This window comes from Symphodus melops (genome assembly GCF_947650265.1).
Source record: "Symphodus melops genome assembly, chromosome: 5".
NCBI lineage: Eukaryota > Metazoa > Chordata > Actinopteri > Labriformes > Labridae > Symphodus > Symphodus melops.
In genome coordinates, this window is record NC_136695.1 from 11104409 (window position 1) to 11127190 (window position 22782).

The following is a 22782-nucleotide window of genomic DNA, read 5'->3' on the forward strand; positions in this document are numbered from 1 at the left end:
TTTCTTTGTCATAACAAGATTTACACAACTCCTTATTTAGTTCTTCAAAGGAACAACATGTTCATTGCTCATTGATATGGATTTGAATCATTTACAGAAACAAAGGAGGGAAAAGCCAACAAGCAAAGTTAGTATTGGGGTTTTCATTAAGTTTAGCCTACAGTAGTGTATCTCAGTCAATATGTGTCGCGTGACATTACTAGCTTTAATTCGCTGTCAACTTCACTGGAGTCGTGTTTGGCAAAGCTCAGTCTTGCGATTGTTTCATTATTTTTTCATTACATAGAATACTTTTAATTGTGAGTTTTATTTTAGGTTTCAGGAAACGATACGTCAGTCAGACATATTTCCTAACTCAGTTTTTTGAAATAACAAAGTAGTTACTACATGTTTTGCCTTTGTTGTACAGAGAATTCAACCTTTCATCATATTGAATAGAACTGAAGAAAGGATCATCAAATTTAAAAAAGGGAAAAACGGAACAGGGTTTAAGTGAACCTGTTTGAAAGGTCTGCCTTTTCAACTTCTCTACAGCTCACTGCATGTTCAACTACTGAAGGTGTTTCCTCCCTGCAGTTTAAAACTCTGGACTACAGATGGCAGGCCCAGTCTTGAACAGGCTGGGTAAAGTACTCCTTCAGCTCCAGTCACATATTTATGTTACACGCAATTGCTGTAAATGGACGCCTTTTCACACTAAAAGAACATTTGCTTCAAATACTTTGCCCATGAAGCATTTAGAGGGATCATAAAGCTAGACCATGTACTTTATTGCTGTCAAATGTAATATATTTTGAGTTGATTGTTCCGAAAGTCCTGTTTATCAGGCACCTAGCAACACTGTTTAGAATGAAATTTCCTACATTTTAAGAGCAATTAGGAAAATGAATCTATAGGCCAAATGCCTTTCAGCTCCACATTTACTTTAACAAACATTATCTAAGGAAGTCATGCAAACAAATCTAAAGTGGCTTCAGTTAAGCAAGTGTTCAAAGTACCCTGGTAATGTTTTTCTGTTAAAATGCATTACATTTTGATGGAAGAGATGTGAACGTTTTTCTCAAAGGGTGATTTTAACTAGGAGCTCTGTGCGAGAAACTTTATAGCCATGGCTCAGATTGGGAATGTGATTCAAAATAACAAGATTGGATTAATTGCAGGAAATAGCTCTAAAATGGTTTGATGTTTGCATGCATCTGCATTATTCATTGGCAGACCCTATTAGCAGAGCAATACCTTGCTTTCTCATGCATGTCGACTTAGACGAGAGAATATTTTCAAATCTACCTCATAGTGTGGCTCGGCGAATGGGAATTAGGTCCTTTTGTAGGGGTGCTTAAAGGGCCACCGCAATGCCACCAAAGAAGGTAATTAGAGATAATGCCAAATTTTACACACCGTTACCTATTTTCCCTGAGACTAACATGTGGAACAAGTGCAGTAATAAGACCCAGAATCAGTCAAAGTAATAGCACTTGATTTTTTTGATAATGTGCTTCTCCACGCAGCGAACCGTAATACAGCTCTTTGTGTTCTAGATCAAAATCCAGATATAGTCCCATCATCCAAACCTTACTCCACTTTTCCTCCATTAGATTTTCCCTTAAATTCCCTCACACTCACTCCCCTTCGTACACATACATCTTGCACACTCACCTCGTTATCTTATTTGCGGCCTTTGGCAGCCAGATTGTTGCCTTGTGGTTCGGTAGCCAGAGTTTTCTATGTCACAGAGAGCCGTGGGTGAAGAGACTCCACCGCACAAGCGCTCCATGAGTGCGGGAAGTAAGTTCCCAGCATGCTTTGCCCATCTGTGCCTGGGATGGATTAACCTTGGGCTTGGGGACCTTTTCAAGTTGGAAAATAGAGTTATGCAACCTCCCCGTACTTATCTTCTGTATCTATTGCAGCAACGGTGAAAAGTGTTGGGCTGAGTAGATATTTGTCAAAGACCAAGGTTTAGTTCTGAAAGGGCTGGAGAAAATGAAGACCATATATCTGATGTTCCCGCTGATGAGTTTGCATTTGCAGCCTTTCTCATTGGCAGAAGTTGCTATATTTGAAAGACGTCATTTAATGCTGAGTTGGAATATGTCTAAATACTGTCAGCACACTTTGAAATGTAGACAGTGTGATCAAATCGACTTCAAGTCCCTCATCCTAAGTACTCCAGCCCCAAAATAACCAGGTTGACTTCATGTAATGCATTCCACAGTAGTCGGTTGCATGCATGTGCTTTTACAAACCGCTGTTTTACAGTGAAAAAAAAAAAAAAAGGAAAAGGAATGGAGCTCATCAATCTTGTTGCACCCATCAATGTGCTGCATCATTGCATCAGTGGTTGTCGGATGATTAGTTTAGGTATTTAACTTAACATGTGTAAGATGTCCCATTCTTCTTGGTCTCACTGATGAATATTCAGGGGAGTGCAGTGAGTTGCATGAATGATGCACTAAAAGAAAATGTGCTCTGCAGAGCATCTTCTAACCGTCTCCCAACAAGAACTTAGCCAACACTTCATCACATCTTAGTCCAAAAACAGGGAATTTAGTACTAAACAAGCAGGCAAAATTTCCTGCAGGGCCATATTAAACTATGATGGGCCAATGGGCTAAAGCATGTTGTGACCACCCTGTTGACCCCCCACAGCAACATTTCCCCCAAATCAGAGCCAAAGATGCCAACCTATACTTATTCAATGTGGTAAATAATATACTTTTAAGCTAAAGAGATGAAAACAAAAGCCACACAACATAAAGATAAAGAGTTTTCAATGCAACCGGGGATTAAAAAAACATTGCATTAAAATTTACTTTTTATTCTCTTTCAAAATTATTATACCACTAAGTAATTGACCAAACAAATAACTTTGGTCTTCAGGGCCATCAGGGTACGACATCCCAATCTTTGTTCTGGTGGTAAATCAGCTGTGATCATCCAGTGACATTCGCTGAAAAAAGTAGTTTGTGTTTGATCTGAGGTTGTTAGAAATACAGAAGGGCTGTAAAGGGAATAACCATTTCCTTTTTTTTTCTCTCTATCTTCGCCCGCAGGTGGCTCAGGGAAGCAACGACCCAAAGAACCAAAGAAGAAGAACAAGCAGAGGCTGCGGTTTCGAGCCCAGAACCAGCACAGCGATCACTTGGCCTCTGCACGCACCAGCCAGTGAAAACTAAACCAACGGACTTCCCATTGAACAAAGAAACAAACGCAAAGCTGCTAGCCACTGCTGCACCCATAATCTATCTGAAGACTATCACAACCCACCTAAGCTCACCATGGCCTCTCTCTGTCACACCTGGACAGAACCATGACTCACAACTCTGTCTCCAAAGTATATGTATATCATTTGATACCGGTCTCACCACATTAAATGCATTCTTCATGCCTCTTCCACCTGTTGCTTCTCCCCCCTGCTACAGTGACCAGCCATGTGACTCTAAGTCTGCCACACCCCTTGCCGAGCCTTGTGGATCTTTACTATTGACATTACTGAACTCATTTCCCATCATTAAAAGTGTCATTAAACGAGCAGGGTGATGGAAGATGAAGAGGCAAGCAGAGACTGCAGGGGCAGGAGGTCAGGAGGTAGATAGGAGAGGTGGTGAGGTAGTTGGCAAGCTGATAAGCTTGCAGAAAAGTGGGAGCATGGGAGGATGAAAATAACGGAGAAAGATGAAGTGACAAAAGAGATAAATTAATGCAAACGATGCTGATGGACAAGAAAATGGCATCTTGAACTCAGACTGTTTTTTTCTTTCATTCCTATATATTTAAAACTACCCTCACCTTTCCCTCTAAATGAAACCAAGTTTTTTTTTTTTCCATGTGTGGCCTTTATGTTCTGTACATTTTTGAGAGTAATATTAAGAAACGTTACCATGCATAGTTGCAAAGTATTTTATTCTCAGCACAAACTGTTTACGTTGGGACCGCTTTATGCTCTAACTGTATATTGTGTATAAAAAAAGAAGAAATTTAGTTGTTTGACTAGCATGGCAAAAGACTCATGTGTACATAGTTTATCTAATTAAGAAAGCTTATTACTGTATTTTCAGTATTGACTCGTTCACCGTTCTAAATGTTTTAGAGATAAAAAGGTTGTAATACCAAGCTACAGAGTAAAATGATTAAAAACAAATAAAAAACATAGCCGCAACATAGCTATTTCATTTATATGGTATATATTTGATTTATTTATTAATTCTTTTTTTGTACTTTTTTTTGTTCCGTGAGATTTTTTTTTTTTGCCTCATATTGTTATTCTTATATGCTGAAATATTCTTTGAGTTTCTTATAACAGTGCATATCTTTAACACATGGAAAAGATTTCTGTCTGATGTCACGCCGTGTTGTGTTACATTCATTTGAGCTAATCTACTGATTTCAATGTTTTGAAGAAGAAAAAAAAGACAAAACTATGCTTTGACGTATTCTAGGTTAAATGATTAGGATCCAGCAAATGTATGGTCATAGGACTGCATATGTGTACATTGTGTTTTATTAAAATACATTTCATGTGACTGTATGATAAAGCCCCTCATTATTGCTTATAGCTTTATGTGCCTAAAGACCAAAACTGTAATTTCCTTGTTTCACTCCGGTGTGCAATTATGTGATTTCTACACCATTTGTGAAATCCATCATGGTGCACTGCATGGCACAAGAGCTACCTCCAGCCAAAGCATCGAATATGAGCGATTGGGCTTCAATAGCATGACAGCACTGTTAAGGGTTTGTAATTCAGTATGACATACTGCATCCTAGTGAAAATCACCACTGTGATGCATTCCATCAGTGTCCAATTAAAAAAAAATACAATGCTGTAGTCCTTAAGTTACATGCAATGTGCTTTGCCACTTTCATCAAGCATCCACGATAGAGGAAAGATTTGATGCTGTTCTTTAAGTTGTTTACCTTTAGTGTCTTAAGAATACCAATTGAACACATCCAAGTGTATTGTTAAATCTTAAATGAACATAATCACCCGAAGAAGCAGCATAGAGAAAGGTTGTAATACAAGTCATGGATAATGTAGCCTGAAATACATACTGTACAGCATAATTATTTTCCCAGAAAAGAAAAAAAGTGTAGAAACTTCGAGACAGCTTATGGATGCACAGAAGCCGATGAATCACATTCTGTCACAGTTATATCACCCTGGAAAACACAGTGCACAGTCTTCCTGCTTTGGATCACCCCACTGAAATCATACATGACATTTCCAAAGGGAAGCTGTCAGTTTTGAAATATCATGGTATTTATGCTCCATGTACATCTTAAGGCAGTTTTAAATGCCTGAACATCTGTCACAGGTGTTCAGAGTGGCACGTCATATTTTACACAAAAGCCATACATTTTCACACCTTAGAACTTCAAGTGACAGACATCTTCATTATAAAACCATGAATACTAAAATATGGAAAAAGTATCAAACAAGTCAGAAAATATAACTGAATAGATACTGTAAATACACAAGAATACCATAAGCATCACAGTTAAAGAAAACTTTAATCTTAAAAACTTCCTATTCTTCAACTTTTTTATAGTCTTAGCTTAAAGTTAGAAATGTTTTGCTAGCAACATACAGTTCAGTGTGCTTAGTTTGCATGTTAAGCACAGTTAATTGGCTTTCAGTTAAAGTAGCAAGCCACTCACTCCTCATTATGAACCCTAAATCAGTAAACATTGTAATGGATGGTGTTCCCACCGAAATGCAGTAAACATGGAAAAAGGGATCGTTGTAATAATCTTGACCAAAAGCATCAACAGGAACAAATTAGCAGGTAATAAAATGGTTCAGTTCAATCGTAGCCATAGGATCAATGGACTGGGCCTGCAGGGGCTTGGCTTAGTGAACTGGGTTTAAGCTAATGCAATATGGAGTGAATGGCAGAAAGTTAGTTGGAGCGAGTTAGATATTGTGAGGGATCATCAGACAAGTGTCCACATGATGCACACAGACAAATGTGGCAACACTGAGAGTTTCTTTTGATTAATAAACAGGAAAACAATCTATTTAGTGTTATTGCATAGAAGAAGGCTTTAGGGATTTTAGGGATGGACAGGAATTGAATGAATTTTTCCAGCATTTTAGCTTCACAACCTGAGTTTGATGTCTAAGGAAGATGACTAATGTGTGAATACTGTTAATTACTGCTGTGTAAGTAAAAATGCCGTTTTTGCATGAAAGCTGGTAACATTCTGGATGTTCCATAATGCCTGACATTATTGTCATTTAAAAAAAAAGTATTACAAGTCTTCTGGTGAATGAAAGAAAGCAAAAAAAAACGTTTACATTAAATGGAATAGGGCGAGGAGGTAGAAAGTTGTTTTTTAAGACATCTGCTGCTGGTTACAAGTTAATGAACGATTCACAGATGTCATCCCCTAAACCAGACTATCACTGCTCCAGACTGGGGGATTAAACCTTAAGGCTTATGGAGAGGAACTGTGCTGAAGTGGATTCATTAAGCTCAAGACCACCACTATAGTGCACATTGTAGGGTCTGCAAAGAGAGGTATAAAAGAATACCATCACAGTGCTTTTTGTTGAAATGAGTCTCTTTGTTTCCCTTCACCTTTCCCAGTCGACATAAATCCTCTTTTTTTTTTCTACTGCCTTGGAAAACAGACCACTGATGGTATTCTTAGTGTTGTTAAGAGGGCTAACAGTCGTACACACATCAGAGAGAATGGCCTCCTTGTGTAAACCACTTCTGTAAACTGTGTGTATCTGTGCACACATGCCTCAGTGTCTGCGTGTGTGTTTTAATGTTCATGCTGAATGTGGTTAGGTGCCTGAGACTGAAGCTCCCTTTTAATCTGACAGAAGCATTTTCATTAGTTCTGTTGGGTCCTATTATTAAAGTCTGCTTCAAAGACACGACAAGTGAAACCACCAACAGGAAATGATCCAGTGGGCTCAACACTGTATGGATCAGTGATTCCAATCTGAGCTTTAAAAACACGTTATTGTGGCACATAACTGTATCCATTGCACACAGTTTACGCCTAATAAGACATTAGAATGTTCAACGGATTGGTGCAGAGATGTCTTCATTTTTTTTAGCTTTCATTCATAAACTGTGCTGATACTTTTCAGTTGTGGCACATGTGATACATTTGTTACTTCAAAATAGCAGTTATGACTTTGGTGGGGCAAATAAGATTACCCAGGATATTTTCTTTTTGCAGTAATGTGCTGTTTTTAATAACTGTATAATGAGCCAGCACTTGCCCTTTGAGTTGAGGAAAATCTGGAATCATTAATCTTCATATGGGTTAGCCATGGTGTTTGGCACGGAGCGAAACGGCAATGAGTAGGAACATAGTGGTGTCAAAGGAAAAGCAGACCTTAATATTTTGAACAAGTTTGCCATATGTTAGCCGTCATGGTGTGTACAAGCCCACGAAATGGTGGCATTAACGGGTGACTTTTATTACTAAACTTGGTCCTAATTGCAAAATTGCAATCCAAAGTCAACTCTCAGTGCAGCTTTTGGCTTCATGTGGAGTTGCTAAGTAACAAGTTAATCCCAAAAATAAATATGTACCTCAATAAAAGCAAATTGTCTGTGACAGTTATTTGCTTTGCTTTCGGGACGTTTAAAAAGGGAAACAGTAAAAATATTCGGAGCTGCACTGAAAATACATGATGATCACAGTGATTTGGCCTTTCTCCAGCTGCCTCACCTGCTGGACAGGAAGCAGAAAAATATTCATGTTCTCCATGATCACTGTGTGCATTAATACCACTGAGCTGTGTTCATTTTTTCAAACTTGGGTGACAAATGGGGGATATTTATGATCCACTTTCTGTGGTATAGCTCAGATTCAGGACAGCAAGTGCATATGCTTTTTTATTGTCATTCATTACATGGAACAGACAGGCATTTCTATTCCAACTTGGTGTAGTGTCCTAAGGGTGCTGTAAGTATTTTTTGGGGTGATTTAACCTAATATTGCTCTAAAATATCTGGCACTGGGAATCAAACCCAACACAAAGCCATTGTCCCCATTCATTTCAGGGGAATATATCCAGAGCAGCTCTGTCCTCACTCGCAGGATGTGACACACGAGTTCTTTATGGCTTGAACCGACTCATAATGCGCACCTTAAAGGCATTACAGGCTGTGCAAATATTTCCTCTCACTGGTGCTCTGAGAGCTATGGGCACAGCCATTATATTGGGCTCAAGAGCCAGCTGGTGAGGACAAATCCACTAGGATTCCTAGTTTCCCCCTCCTGACTCTCTGGCAGCCCAACTCCATTCATTCAAATTTTATATGGGCCTAGTAGCCGTGTTACAACCGGTTTCAAGGGAGAATTAATCGGAAACAGGTCTTATTAAAGTATATTAAGGCCAGTTGAATTGGATATAATGTGCCCAGTAAGGGCCCAGAGGGACTGTATCTGAGCCTTAGCTGACACTTGTGGCTCTAAGGAGTCGGGCTGTGTTATTCTGTAGTGCCACTGCTCTGTTTCCAGGGGGGCTTTTTGCTTGAGCCAAGTGTTGCATTGTGGGTAAGCAGATTTTAAGTGGGTATGAGTACAGCAGGGGGTAAAGGAGGGTCTCATTGTCCAGGAATGTTTGTCTTGCCCCCCACCTTCATTCAGGGCCGGATTATGCAGCGCCATGCTTCTGGAGCAACCTTTGCTTCCACTTGGAGGGTCCTTGGAGGAAATATTCATTCATACAAATACACATGCACAAAAAGGCATTATCCTCTTAATAAGAAGCCAGGTTGATTGCTCCCTCCAGGTTTGACGAGTAGGTGGAAGTGGAGCCGCCGCAGAAGAGTGTTGTAGAGCAATCTTGTTCGCTGGGCTGAGCTCTCTGAGACGGCTGGAGGCGGTGATGCTCCAAATGTGTTCCACACAGTCATCATCCTTAGCCCAGCATGTTTTATTGGCCAGTGTGTGGGTTGTAGAGACGTGTTTAATCAACTTAGCTGTAGGGGAGGTCTTGACCTCATGTCAGTGGTTCCACGGCTTGATTGTGTGTGTTTCTGTTTGTTTTGTGTGACTGTGTGTGTATGTGTGTGTGTGAATGGCTCCCAGCCTTTTCCATGGAGTGTGACCTGCGGTGGAGCCTCTGGTTCACACTCTGCTCTCCGCTGTTGTTGGTTTAAATGATTAACTGTAGAAAGTGATGACTAATCTGTCGGTTAAGTATAAAACAATTGTTCTTGAATGACATACGACAGGCAATATTGAATTGTGTGTGGCTTTCTGGACCTAATCTAAAGGAAAAATAAATATCAATGAATCTCAGCGTTTTACTCCAGTGTTAGATATTCATGAGTACAACTCACAATTCATCGTTTCCCAGTAGGAGTAGTCAGCTTTGCCATACAGCACACACATTGTTCATATACTTCATAATGCCTGATGTTGTGCATCATATTTCTTTATTATTACATTAAAACTAATGTAAATAAAGCTAGCCCTTTGGTCAAACTGAAACATTGAAAAGCTAAATTAGAGGCAAAGGGTTAAGCAACATCACATCCATGCACTGATGTTGTTGCCAGGACTGTCTGCCAATCAAAAGAACAGCAACATCCGACTCTATACTTCCCCAACCTCTTTAGTTAAGTCAATTTCAATGCTATGGCTTGACGATTTATGGACCAAGTATACTGTAGTTCAACGATGAACAGGCCCCTAATGGTGCCTGCCTTCATTGTGTTTTGTGTGTGTGTGTGTGTTTGTGTGTGAGACTCAGATAAAACAAAACACATGGCGTGTGGTTGTGTGTGTGAGGAAGCTGAACAGAACCCTCCACTCCTATTTACTATCTCCTTGTGTGGTTTGGCAGTAGGTCTGCTCGCATGGGGGCGTGCAACGGGCATCCGTCTGGGCGCGAGGCAGGCCTGGCATGCTGCTCAACCCCTGCAAGGCTGCATGAGGGTGGGGGGATCAGAGCGTCCGCCAGGCTCCAGACTGCTATAGTTTGTGTGTTTATGTGTGCGTGTGTGTGTGTGTGTGTGTAAGTTTTTGGCGTGTACATGCACCTCTGTGTGTGGGTGGGTCATTAAATCATTTGAACAGCAACCATAGTTTGTCCATTGTTTTGCTTGTCACTTGCAATATGTTGACCGCTCTGGATGTTGCTTCACAAGAACACTATCACAGAGTCCATCTGAGCAAGTTTGTTGGCCAATCATTTCTGCACTGATTTAACACCAGACCATTTACTTGACCTTTGTGGCCATTATAATTGTGAGCTGCAATATGGTCATGCTGTAAGTAACACAATAGCATGCATATCACCATGGCTGGATGCCATACCTCCCTGAGCTGTACGGGATAACTAGCAGAGCAGCAAAGCTGAGCTGGGCCTGCTTAGCTGGGCCTGCTTAGCTGGGCCTGCTTAGCACTTGCTTAGACGGAAGACCACCCTTTGAATACAAAGCAGCCTCTAGTAGTGTTGTTTGTTTGAGGCCAGTGGAGTATGTTATGTCCTTAACAACACTGTATTTTGGCCTGCGCAGAAACATATATGAAGTGTGACTGCAAATTCCCTCTTTTCTCCTATTGTCAGGTCCTTGTTCTCCCTTCTTTTGATTGTCATCGTGACCGGGAAGTGTTTTATGTAAATAATACTCAAAGTGGAGCGATATCTGCTTGGTGTTTTGCCACTCTATGATTATTTTCTTTTCTTTGCTACTCTGCTATAGTCGCTGGATTAAAACCAATTCATCCACAAAATTGTATTCACTCCCATATTCACCTGTGCGCTGTCATAACACACCAACTTCCCATCCAGAAATGTCCTGTGTCAAAACAAAACATCAAAATACACTCAGAGGATAGAGTCTGTGCAGACGGTCACCAGCACACATGTAAAGAGACCCATACGTGACAAATTGGCATTACTTTTGATTAAGTCTATATTTACATTTTTTAGGCTGCTCTATTTTTAAGTCAAATAGATTCATTCTGAAGTGAAAATAGATTAGTTTCTTAGAATCTCCAAAGTTGTGTCATTAGGGCTTAACTTGTGCCAGATCCTTCTGGAACAGGATCCAGCACTACCAAGATCAAGATCGACCAGTACATATCTGATTGAATCCAGTGCCGCCTTTTTCACAATCTCAAAATATCAAAACGTTTGTGTGTATTTATTGTTACGTCTTCTGTCTGTCTTTTATTTTGCATTTAAGTCAATCTGTTACTCTTTTTTTCAACTTCAATATTTGAAATAAGAGATAGAGTAAGTCATGTCAAGATGTTTGAAGCAGCAGTTGTGTGTAGGTCATGAGAGCTAAGTTGGTAGTAGACCTATTGTCTGTGATTTGGTCAAGTCAGAGGATCAGTGGCTGTTTATTGCTATTCACTTCTGTGTTGCTGTGTGTTACTGATCATTGATCTAAAGAGCCATGAGTGATGATGAAATTGTTTTGCTTTATTGAGCATAGGTGCAACATATTTTTTTTTTATAAAAAAAATAATAAATACAATCTGCAGGAAAGAAAAAAAACCTGCTAATGAATTTACGAATCATGTCAAGATAGTTTTCTCAAGTTTCTATTCAGGGGTTTGCAGTGTATAGACAATGTAATGATTGAAGAAGTCAACTACACAATTCACACACTCTTTATGGAACTGTCAATGTTTATTGATCAAGCTCTTTCATGTGGCAAGTGATATTACACAATTTGTGGGTGATACTATCACATCACCGTCACAATCTAAAGAGGATACCCAATAACTCATCACCAAGAGGAAATCTGCTCAAAGACAGAATTGAGTTCTTGTTGTGACAGGAATCTTCAGAAATCGCAGCAGAATCCAATGCCACCTGATGAGCATAAGCGACAGGGGCGACCGGGTTTTTTGGAAAATGCATCCTGTCCAAAGACAAAAACAGATTGTTTATCTTCATGTGTCATTGCTCACTCACTTATTCGCTTTGCTTTGTGGCATCAGAGCAACCAAAAACTTTCAATCTATTGTTTATTCTCATCTGATAAGATGAGCCACTTGAGATGTAAGGGGTCAAGGGGGTCCTAATGACATTTACAAGACAACAAAAAGAAAATGAAAACTGACAACAATTCAAAAGAAAAAAGTGAACACAAAAATGAATGAAAAAGATGAGACAATACAAAACAAGATGGTAACAATACACCCACCTTCAACACGTCTGGTATGAATGGAAAGTCAAAGGGCTTTGGTTCTTCTGGAATTTCAATATGAAGGTTGGGGAGCTTTGGTCGATCAAATGGACTGCCAAATGGATCTGGTTGACCAAATGGACTGCCAAATGGATCTGGTTGACCAAATGGACTGCCGAATGGATTTGGTTGACCAAATGGACTGCCAAATGGATCTGGTTGACCAAATGGACTGTTGAAGGGATTTTCTTGACCAAATGAACTCCCAAACTGTAAAGATTAACATCTCTGATTGATATCTCTTAAAGAAAAAAAGAAACTTGTATGAGTTAAAGTAAAGTTCTTACCTGAGGGGCTGGGGCAGCAGAGCTCTCCTGATCACAACTAAGTGTGAGCATGGCAGCCACAAGAACACAGGTTGTCCTCATCTTTGAGTTGTTTGCATTTGTAGGCGACTCCTTTCAGTTCCTCTATCTTTTCCCTTTCTCAGAATGTTGGGATGAAATTTTTGCATCTATTTATACGACAGCTGCATATCTGCTGTCTGGACCAAATGTGCGTCACTGGGCGGTTCTGGGCATGAGGACGGGGACATTACCCTGGATGGAAGATAGGACCTGAACTTTGTTTGTCTGTTCAACTGATAAATGATTACCTTTTTGAATCTGTCAATGTTTACTTTAATTGCACTTCTTACAGTCTCTCCTGATAGTGATCAACTTTCAAATGTTTTAAACTAATGGACTGAAGAAGCCAAACAACAGTCAATAAAGGACAGAAGATTTTACAAACACTTTTCATATTTCTTACATTTACTGCAATGATAACAATGACAGGAGTTACTGTATATCAGATTACATTTCAATTGAGTTCTATTCAGACAACAGTTTCAATCTTACATAGACCAATGATCTCACATCATATTTTTATTTGTCAATAAATGTCCTGAACAAATTCACACTTACTGAAGGTCTCTGCATTGTGTGAAGTATTGTTTTACATAAACCCAGATACCAAATTAACCTGCATGCTGTAATGAGCAAACCTTACATTGTTTTGTTCCATCAGCCTCTGATCTGCTGCACCTGTCTGTTCCCTTTCTTTGACTATTTGCTTAACAATGTCAGTAAAAAGATTCTTCGTGTTGCTTCTTCAGCACCAGGGTAATCACGATGCAGTTTAGAGTTCTTTCAGCAGTGTTGGATGACCTTTAATTAAATACCAACATAGCAATCTTGTAAAAAAGTGAACAATTGTGTTTGATATTGTTTACTGTTAAAAGTCCAAGACACGTAGATGAGCGTGTGAGCGTGTGCATTGTACTTTGCCTTCTTTAACTTATTTTATCAAGTCTGTTTACATTCATATCTTTTTAAAATTGAAGCTCATGTGTCTGCCACAAATTTTCACATATAGTTTAAAAGACTTGTGTATGTCGGGGATGATCTCTGGGTTTCCAAGAATTCTGACAGGCTTCTGAATGTGTTACTACTGTAGCAAGTGGGGAATGTGTAGGTTGACTCTCCCTTTAAAATATTTACCGTCATTTCATGTCAGAGATAAATACAGATGAGTAAAGTAAGGACCATTGTTCTTGCACAATATGGGGTGGCTCTAGCTAAGAATCTGTCAATGGTAGTTGTTTTGCAGTCAGGTGTGTGTGTGGCTCTGATTGGCTATGATTGAGCTCAGGTGTGGGGGGCTTTCATATACTCTGAGTGTCCAGTGCTCTGTGCTGACTCATTATCTCACGTTCAGAGGTAGTGAGAGGTTCGCCCTGTGAAATTGTGTCTCTGCGTGAGACTGAGAAATGGAAGATATAGCAAACAAGAAGGGAATCAATAGAAGCTGCATTTGTACTTTCACGTTTTATTCCCCCCTAAGTGTCATTACTTTCTCCAAACTGATAGGAAGTACTTCTTGTAAGTCAGATTCAACTAAAAAAAACATACAATAAGAGCATTACATGGTACATTAATTACATATTCACAGCGCTGATAATTGAACACAAATAAACAGCTTGTCCAAACTCAATCTTTAGAATTTGATCTTCAAGCAACATGCAATCCCTTCGCTGCAGCAGCCACAGCAAAATCTCCACTTAATGCGTCGGTTCTGTGTGTTGTAGAAATATGGCATCTGCAAGGAAGACAAAAGACATGAGGAAAGTGTTCATCTCCAGCATTATCACTCAGTCAGTTTATTCACTCTGCTTACATGAACACAACTGCTGGCACTCATCAAAACACATAAGAACAATCGTATGTGATTGTGTCCTGAAAATTAATTTAATTCATTCAGTTAATGTACCATCGATGAGTCCACTGGGATCTCTGGAAGTTCAGCGACTTGATTCTCATTGCTCATTGGCTCCTCCAGTTCAACCTGTTAATGATTAAAACACATTTTATCAAGTTTGTTGGAAATTCATGACAAATAATATTGAAGCAGGTGGAACTAATTATACATGTCCAAAACGGATACCAGTCCATCCCAGCAGGGGGAGTCACCACACACCTTATATATTCTATCATACAGGTAGTTAACAAGAAGCATCAATTAACTTGTTTATGTCATGGAAAAATTGTAACAAAAACCTAAATGCAGCAGAAAAAGGCACAACAGTAACAATCATGAGAAACAAATAAACCAAATCTCCTCATTCAATCCATTAGGAATGAGAGTACCCAGAGAACGGATCCAATGTGTCTCTGTATAAAGAAGGAGTTTGTGCCTTAGTATGGAGGATTTCTGTTTCCATATCAAAGACTGAAACTTGTTTTTCTTAACCTAAAATATACCAAAAAACTGATTTGAAGAAAAAAGTGTACCTGTATCTGATAATGTCATAAAGATTAGTTTCACTCATTCAGTTCACTTAATGTACCGTGTTTGAGTCCTCTGATACGTCTGGAAGTTCAGCCACTGGATTGTCTTTGCTCATTGGTTCCTCCACTTCTTGAACCTGTTAAAGAAGAAACCAGGTGTTATTATGTTTGATGAAAATTCATGACGAATAAAAGCAAAGACAAAAAAAAAAGTTCTTACCTCAGGTAATGCTACAGCAGAGCTTTGCTGAACACACATAAATGTGAGCATAGTGGCAAAAACGAACAAAAGATTGAATGCCTTCATCTTGGTTTGATCTGTTGTTGGATTCTTTTACTCGGTTTTGTGACTCCTGTTCACTTTCTCAAGTTCTTCTTCTGTCTGATGGTTGACATGGGAATCTGTTGATATTTATACTCCATAGGTTTTGTTATCACTGATGCTTATCACTCTCTGAGGGATGCTGAGAATGAGAACAAGGAAACTACTGCAACAATTCCAGGAATGGAAGATAAGGACAGTCTTGTTATGTTGTTTATATGTGAAAAATAAATTAATAATTAATACACTTCCTGCCCCACCAGAACCACCATCAACGGGCATCAGGTGTCACATTCAGTAACCAATGGGAGACATCCTTGAGACTTCATTCATGTTTATTTAAAGTCTTTGCTCACATGTAGGAGTGTGTGGAGGACAATTATCTTTTACATTATTTATTCAGTGGAAGGGAGCCTTTCTTGAAAAAGAGGTTTTTAACTTCAATGGGACATTCCTGGAGAAATAAAGGTTGAATAAAAAGTATAATAAACGGAACAGGCTTTTACTTGGGTGCAGGGTTTGTTTGTATTTGAACTCTCTTTTTTTCCCAGGAAAAAATCATTTAAAAATGAAGAATCTCAATTACAGGAGCTTCCATGGCCTAGTGGGTAGCAGCACAATACACAAGTTACAGACATAAAACACCGAGTGAATTCACACAGATCAACATGTTCTGAGTCACAGAGAAGGAAAGCCAGTTTTGAAAGCTTCTACAGAATGAAGAATTTGCCTCCAACACCTTCAATCCACTCTTCAAAAGATTTAAAGAGACAGGATCCCTGAGACACAAATAATCCTGCAGGAGATTCCAGGCTGCAGGGCCATCATATACCTGAAACTTGTGTCCCCCATTTCAATACACACTTCGAGAACAGATCACTACCATACATTTTGACTGGGGTACAGAGCATGGTTTCTAGCACTTTTCACATACACAGCTTCATCCCAACTTACTTCCATCGTTGACTGTAAGGACTCTGTTGTTGCCTTTTAATGTGATAAACTTTGACTTTCTCCAGCTCCACTCTCATCAGTCGGCTTTCAGGCCCTCTCAGCTGTGTTTGCACCAACCTGATAATCTAATCATTTAAAAATAAGACTACAAAAATGTCAACATTAGGAAGTCAATATGTGCAGTTTACATTGGTTGACAAATCCAGGTTTCTTCAAATATCTTGCGTAATAACAAAAACTCTCCACACCAGCATGTGCCAAAGAACAGTGACCTGATATGTAGTTGTCTGAATAAACGGAATACAGCTGCTGCAGCTTTTTGAATAAAATTCTGTTTATTACTGAGTTTGATGACACTGACAAAAACACTGTAATCCATGCATGTTGCAGTTAATCAGGTTCTATTTTTGTTGTATTTTTTAAATTCTCAGTATAGTTCAGTGCTTGTATATTTAATAGGTGAGCCCCTCTTCTGTCATCTTGTCCCACCACCATCCCATTCATGCAGATCATGAAGTAAACAAGCACCTGCTGTTCCCAGTTAGTTTGCCCCTTGAAGGTAGCTGTGTGTGGCTAGGTGTGAGTTAAGCCCTGTGGACGTAAAAAAAGACAGTTGTAATCAAATTATCCTGTTATAGTACAGTTCAGATGGTGATTGTATAAACAGTAAGGTCCTTTACCTGCTTTTGTAAAGTGTTTCGAGATAACGCCTGTTATGAATTGACACTATACAAATAAAGATTGATTGATTGATTGATTGTAGCCATTGGGCTTCAGGTATGTAGGTTAGATGAAGACAAGGGGCATTTAAACAAATCTGCAGCGAGTTTGAGTGCGAAGAGTGGAAAGTTGTTATTGTGCTCAGTAATGATAAAGGCCACGTTCACCCATTCCACGTGGCTAAAGCAAGTGAGAAAATAGAATGTGCTTGGTGGACTTTGGGCCTATCAAGGAAACCTTGATTGTAAAGAAGCATCCCCACCACAGCATCCATCTGTAAGCTCTGACTGTGCATTTTAGATATCCTGCCATCACTTATCTGCAATGAAAACACAAATTCACATAAAGAGTGTGTTTCTGCAAACAAAGACAAAAATATCAACACCACATCTGTGTAAATTTACACAAAATGACTGATCTAAAAACGCATATGTGACATTCACATAAGCAGTGAGTACAGTAGGTTGTTCTTTTTTCTAGTCCGTCAGTTAAAGAGTAAAGGGATGAGCCGGCCTGCTGACCGTCCCAATCCATGTTAACCCGGTGTAGATACGGCTCAGACAACATAACAGACAGCGGGACTTAGGTGTCATAGTCATGTGGACAGTCAGGACTCGGAGATATTTGAGTAATAATAATATTGGGGTATATGTACGGAAAAAATTGATCAGGATTTTTAATATACAGCAAAACATCATCATCAATGATATTGGCATTCATCATAATCCCAGATTATGCTTAATGAATGTTGAAAAATGTATTTATGAAAGACACAGTCACAAGATGAGATGTTTGCTAGATGATGGGTCAAAATTCAATAATGGTGTTGTAAATCTCGTTTTGAATCCCTCCCTTTTCACTGTTTGTTGTACGCACGTGTGGGATGGATGTCTTGGACGCAGACTTCATCAATGACTTATTCTTATCAGAGATATTTGCAGAAGTAACACTGGATTTATGCAAATGTGTATGATGTAACATATTCAGCTTTTTACAGAGCCAGAGCTCAAAAGGCCTTGAAGATCTGATCAAGCTTTGGAGGACTCCTCCATGAAGCCGATACTTCTGATTTGCATGATGAATCAGATTTAATGCCAAGGTGACGAAGCAATAATAATAAGGTATATGTAAGGAAAATATTGATCAGGATTCTGAAGATATAGCGAAACAACATCATCAATGATATTGGGATTCATCATAATCCCAGAATGTGCTTAATGAATGTTGAAACAGATATTCATGAAAGACGCAGTCAAAAACTGATATGTTTGGAAGATGATGAAAGGTCAACATTCAATAATGATGTTTTAAATCTCGTTTTGAATCCCTCCCTCATCACTGTTTGTTGTACGCACATGTGGGATGGACTTCTTGGACGCAGACTTAATCACTGACTTGTTCTTATCATTGTATGTTTCTGCTACTGACTGGCACCTGAGAACAGAGGTTGACTGTGCACGTTCCCCTGTTGGTCATTTAGATTAAACTGGAGTATTCTAATCTGCAAGTCTATTTGAGGTCTACTTGCTTTCTTCCTTACAGGGACTTACAATCTTTGATCCCAGGACCTTTTCTCACTGTCTTTTCTGAAGGTCAGAACTGTACTGGAGAAAAATGTTTGCAAGTTTGCTGCTCACTTTACCTGGAAAAAAACAAGACTGCACAAGCTGGACTTCTTGAACACTTTCAAGAGGAAATCAATAGATTAAAACAATTGATGTGTTTTCAGATGATCTTGATAAACATTTGCTCATTGAATTTCAGTTTTTATGTCTTTAAAAATATATATTTTTTTGTACGTGAATGTGTGGATGCCTGTTTGAAAGTAGATATAAAATTAATAAGTAAATCAGCAGATTTCTTTCAATGGGTATTGTTGAGGATAATGCTAATTTTAATCCAAAAATGTTTTAAGCATTTGGAAGTATTTATTCTTTAAATTCTTTTAACAGGTCATATTGGCCTTCTTTATCTTTTTTCAGAATTTCTGTTTACAATCATATCATTGTAAACTTGAAGCTCATGTGTCTGCCACATCTTTCCAGTTTAAAAGACTTGTATTTGTTGGGGATGATCTCTGATAAATACAGATGAGTAAAGTAAGGACAATTGTTCTTGCACAATATAGGGTGGCTGTAGCTCAGTGGAAGAATCTCTGTAGTTACTAAAAAAGCTTCCATAGGTTTTTTTTTTTATCATATTCTCAAATACAGAGCGGTCCCATGGAGGACCAATACTAGATTGAACATGTGTAAAGAAGTATTGATCGATAAATTGAAAATTAGTAAACCTGTGAGTGCAGTCACTCTTTCTACTCATTGAGAGAATCAACTCACTGCAGTCAGATGTGTGTGTGGCTCTGATTGGCTTTGATTGAGCTCAGGTGTGGGGAGGTTTTATATACTCTGAGTGTCCAGTGCTCTGTGCTGACTCATTATCTCACCTTCAGAGGTAGTGAGAGGTTCGCCCTGTGAAATTGTGCGTGTGTGCGACTGAGAAATGGGAGATATTGTGACACAGCAAACAAGAAGGGAATCAATACAAACAGCATTTTTACTTTTACATGTTTTATTCCCCCTCAGAGTCATTACTTTCCTCAAACTGATAGGAAGTAAGTCTTGTAAGTAAGACAAAAATAATAATAAAAAAAACATACAATAAGAGCATTACATGGTACATTAATTACATATTCACAGCGCTGATAATTGAACACAAATAAACAGCTTGTCCAAACTCAATCTTTAGAATTTGATCTTCAGGCAACATGCAATCCCTTTGCTGCAGCAGCCACAGCAAAATCTCCACTTAATGCGACGGTTCTGTGTGTTGTAGAAATATGGCATCTGCAAGGAAGACAAAAGACATGAGGAAAGTGTTCATCTCCAGCATTATCACTCAGTCAGTTTATTCACTCTGCTTACATGAACACAACTGCTGGCACTCATCAAAACAAATAAGAACAATCGTATGTGATTATGTTCTGAAAATTAATTTAATTCATTCAGTTAATGTACCATCGATGAGTCCACTGGGATCTCTGGAAGATCAGCGACTTGATTCTCATTGCTCATTGGCTCCTCCAGTTCAACCTGTTAATGATTAAAACACATGTTATCAAGTTTGTTGGAAATTCATGACAAAGAATATCGACACAGGTTGGACTAATTGTACATGTCCAAAACGGATACCAGTCCATCCCAGCAGGGAGAGTCACCACACACTTTTTTTCAATCACAGAGGTAGTTACGAGAAGCATCAATTAACTTTTTTATGTCATGGAAAAATTGTAATCAAAACCTAAGTGCAGAAAGAAATGGCACAATAGTAACAATCATACGAAAACAAATAAACCAAATCTCCTCATTCAATCCATTAGGAATGAGAGTACCCAGAGAATGGATCCAATGTGTCTCTGTATTAAGAAGGAGTTTGTGCCTTAGTATGGAGGATTTCTGTTTATATATCAAAGACTGAAACTTGTTTTTCTTAACCTAAAATATACCAAAAAACTGATTTGAAGAAAAAAGTGAACCAGTATCTGATAATGTCATAAAGATTAGTTTCACTCATTCAGTTCACTTAATGTACCGTGTTTGAGTCCTCTGATACGTCTGGAAGTTCAGCCACTGGATTGTCTTTGCTCATTGGTTCCTCCACTTCTTGAACCTGTTAAAGAAGAAACCAGATGCTACTATGTTTGATGAAAATTCATGACAAATAAAAGCAAAGACAAAAATAAAAAGTTCTTACCTCAGGTAATGCTACAGCAGAGTTCTGCTGAACACACATAAATGTCAGCATAGTGGCCACAACGACTAAAAGATTGAATGCCTTCATCTTGGTTTGATCTGTTGTTGGATTCTTTCTCTCGGTTTTGTGACTCCTGTTCACTTTCTCAAGTTCTTCTTCTGTCTGATGGTTTACATGGGAATCTGTTGATATTTATACTCCATAGGTTTTGTTATCACTGATGCTTATCACTCTCTGAGGGATGCTGAGAATGAGAACAAGGGAACTACTGTAACAATTCCAGGAATGCATGATAAGGACAGTCTTGTTATGTTGTTTATATGTAATGAATACATCAATCATTAATATACTTCCTGCTCCACCAAAACCACCATCAACGGGCATCAGGTGTCACATTCAGTAACCAATGGGTGACATCCTTGAAACTTCATTCATGTTTATTTAAAGTCTTTGCTCACATGTAGGAGTGTGTGGAGGACAATTATCTTTTACATTTATTCAGTGGAAGGGAGCCTTTCTTGAAAAAGAGGTTTTTAACTTCAATGGGACATTCCTGGATAAATAAATGTTGAATAAAAATAAAATAAAATAAAATGAACTGTACAGGCTTTTACTTGGGTGCAGGGTTTGTTTTCTTAACTCTCTTTTATTCCCAGGAAAACCTCATTTGAAATGAAGAATCTCAATTACAAGAGCGTCAGAATACAGCTGCTGCAGCTTTCTGAATAAAATCATTCTGTTTATTACTGAGTTTGATGACACTGACAAAAACACTGTAATCCATGCATGTTGCAGTTTATCAGGTTCCATTTTTGCTGTATTTTTTAAATTCTCAGTACAGTTCAGTGCTTGTATATTTAATAGGTGAGCCCCTCTTCTGTCATCTTGTCCCACCACCATCCCATTCATGCAGATCATGAAGTAAACAAGCACCTGCTGTTCCCAGTTAGTTTGCCCCTTGAAGGTAGCTGTGTGTGGCTAGGTGTGAGTTAAGCCCTGTGGACGTAAAAACTGACAGTTGGAATCAAATTATCCTGTTATAGTACAGTTCAGATGGTGATTGGAGCCATTGGGCTTCAGGTATGTAGGTTAGATGAAGACAAGGGGCATTTAAACAAATCTGCAGCGAGTTTGAGTGCGAAGAGTGGAAAGTTGTTATTGTGCTCAGTAATGATAAAGGCCACGTTCACCCATTCCACGTGGCTAAAGCAAGTGAGAAAATAGAATGTGCTTGGTGGACTTTGGGCCTATCAAGGAAACCTTGATTGTAAAGAAGCATCCCCACCACAGCATCCATCTGTAAGCTCTGACTGTGCATTTTAGATATCCTGCCATCACTTATCTGCAATGAAAACACAAATTCACATAAAGAGTGTGTTTCTGCAAACAAAGACAAAAATATCAACACCACATCTGTGTAAATTTACACAAAATGACTGATCTAAAAACGCATATGTGACATTCACATAAGCAGTGAGTACAGTAGGTTGTTCTTTTTTCTAGTCCGTCAGTTAAAGAGTAAAGGGATGAGCCGGCCTGCTGACCGTCCCAATCCATGTTAACCCGGTGTAGATACGGCTCAGACAACATAACAGACAGCGGGACTTAGGTGTCATAGTCATGTGGACAGTCAGGACTCGGAGATATTTGAGTAATAATAATATTGGGGTATATGTACGGAAAAAATTGATCAGGATTCTGAAGATATAGCGAAACAACATCATCAATGATATTGGGATTCATCATAATCCCAGAATGTGCTTAATGAATGTTGAAACAGATATTCATGAAAGACGCAGTCAAAAACTGATATGTTTGGAAGATGATGAAAGGTCAACATTCAATAATGATTTTTTAAATCTCGTTTTGAATCCCTCCCTTTTCACTGTTTGTTGTACGCACGTGTGGGATGGACTTCTTGAACACTTTCAAGAGGAAATCAATAGATTAAAACAATTGATGTGTTTTCAGATGATCTTGATAAACATTTGCTCATTGAATTTCAGTTTTTATGTCTTTAAAAATATATTTTTTTTTGTACGTGAATGTGTGGATGCCTGTTTGAAAGTAGATTTTTTTATCT

The 22782-nt window shown here is 38.8% G+C and overlaps 2 protein-coding genes and 1 long non-coding RNA gene across 4 annotated transcripts in view; 1 reads left to right on the plus strand and 2 right to left on the minus strand.

Moving 5' to 3' along the window:
• rspo2 (R-spondin 2) overlaps positions 1 to 4523 on the plus strand; it is a 58589-nt gene extending 54066 nt beyond the window's left edge. For both annotated transcript variants that reach the window (XM_079344429.1, XM_079344430.1), the window contains one exon: positions 3054 to 4523. In XM_079344429.1, the coding sequence (XP_079200555.1) occupies positions 3054 to 3169 (116 nt within the window). In that variant the 3' untranslated portion in view covers positions 3170 to 4523. The remainder of the gene's footprint in view (positions 1 to 3053) is intronic.
• A 7081-nt stretch (positions 4524 to 11604) lies between these two features.
• Positions 11605 to 12683, minus strand: LOC306823992. Its single transcript, XR_013779080.1, has 3 exons — positions 12473 to 12683; positions 12144 to 12395; positions 11605 to 11858 (listed from the first exon to the last, which is right to left on the minus strand). It is a non-coding gene; the product is annotated as an uncharacterized lncRNA (long non-coding RNA).
• Positions 12684 to 19495: 6812 nt separating this feature from the next.
• LOC306824323 (uncharacterized protein) lies at positions 19496 to 20860 on the minus strand. Its single transcript, XM_079344418.1, has 4 exons — positions 20700 to 20860; positions 20538 to 20615; positions 19964 to 20038; positions 19496 to 19792 (listed from the first exon to the last, which is right to left on the minus strand). The coding sequence occupies exons 1-4, from the start codon at positions 20784 to 20786 to the stop codon at positions 19691 to 19693; spliced, it is 342 nt and encodes a 113-aa protein (XP_079200544.1). The 5' UTR covers positions 20787 to 20860; the 3' UTR covers positions 19496 to 19690.
• Positions 20861 to 22782: the final 1922 nt, after the last annotated feature.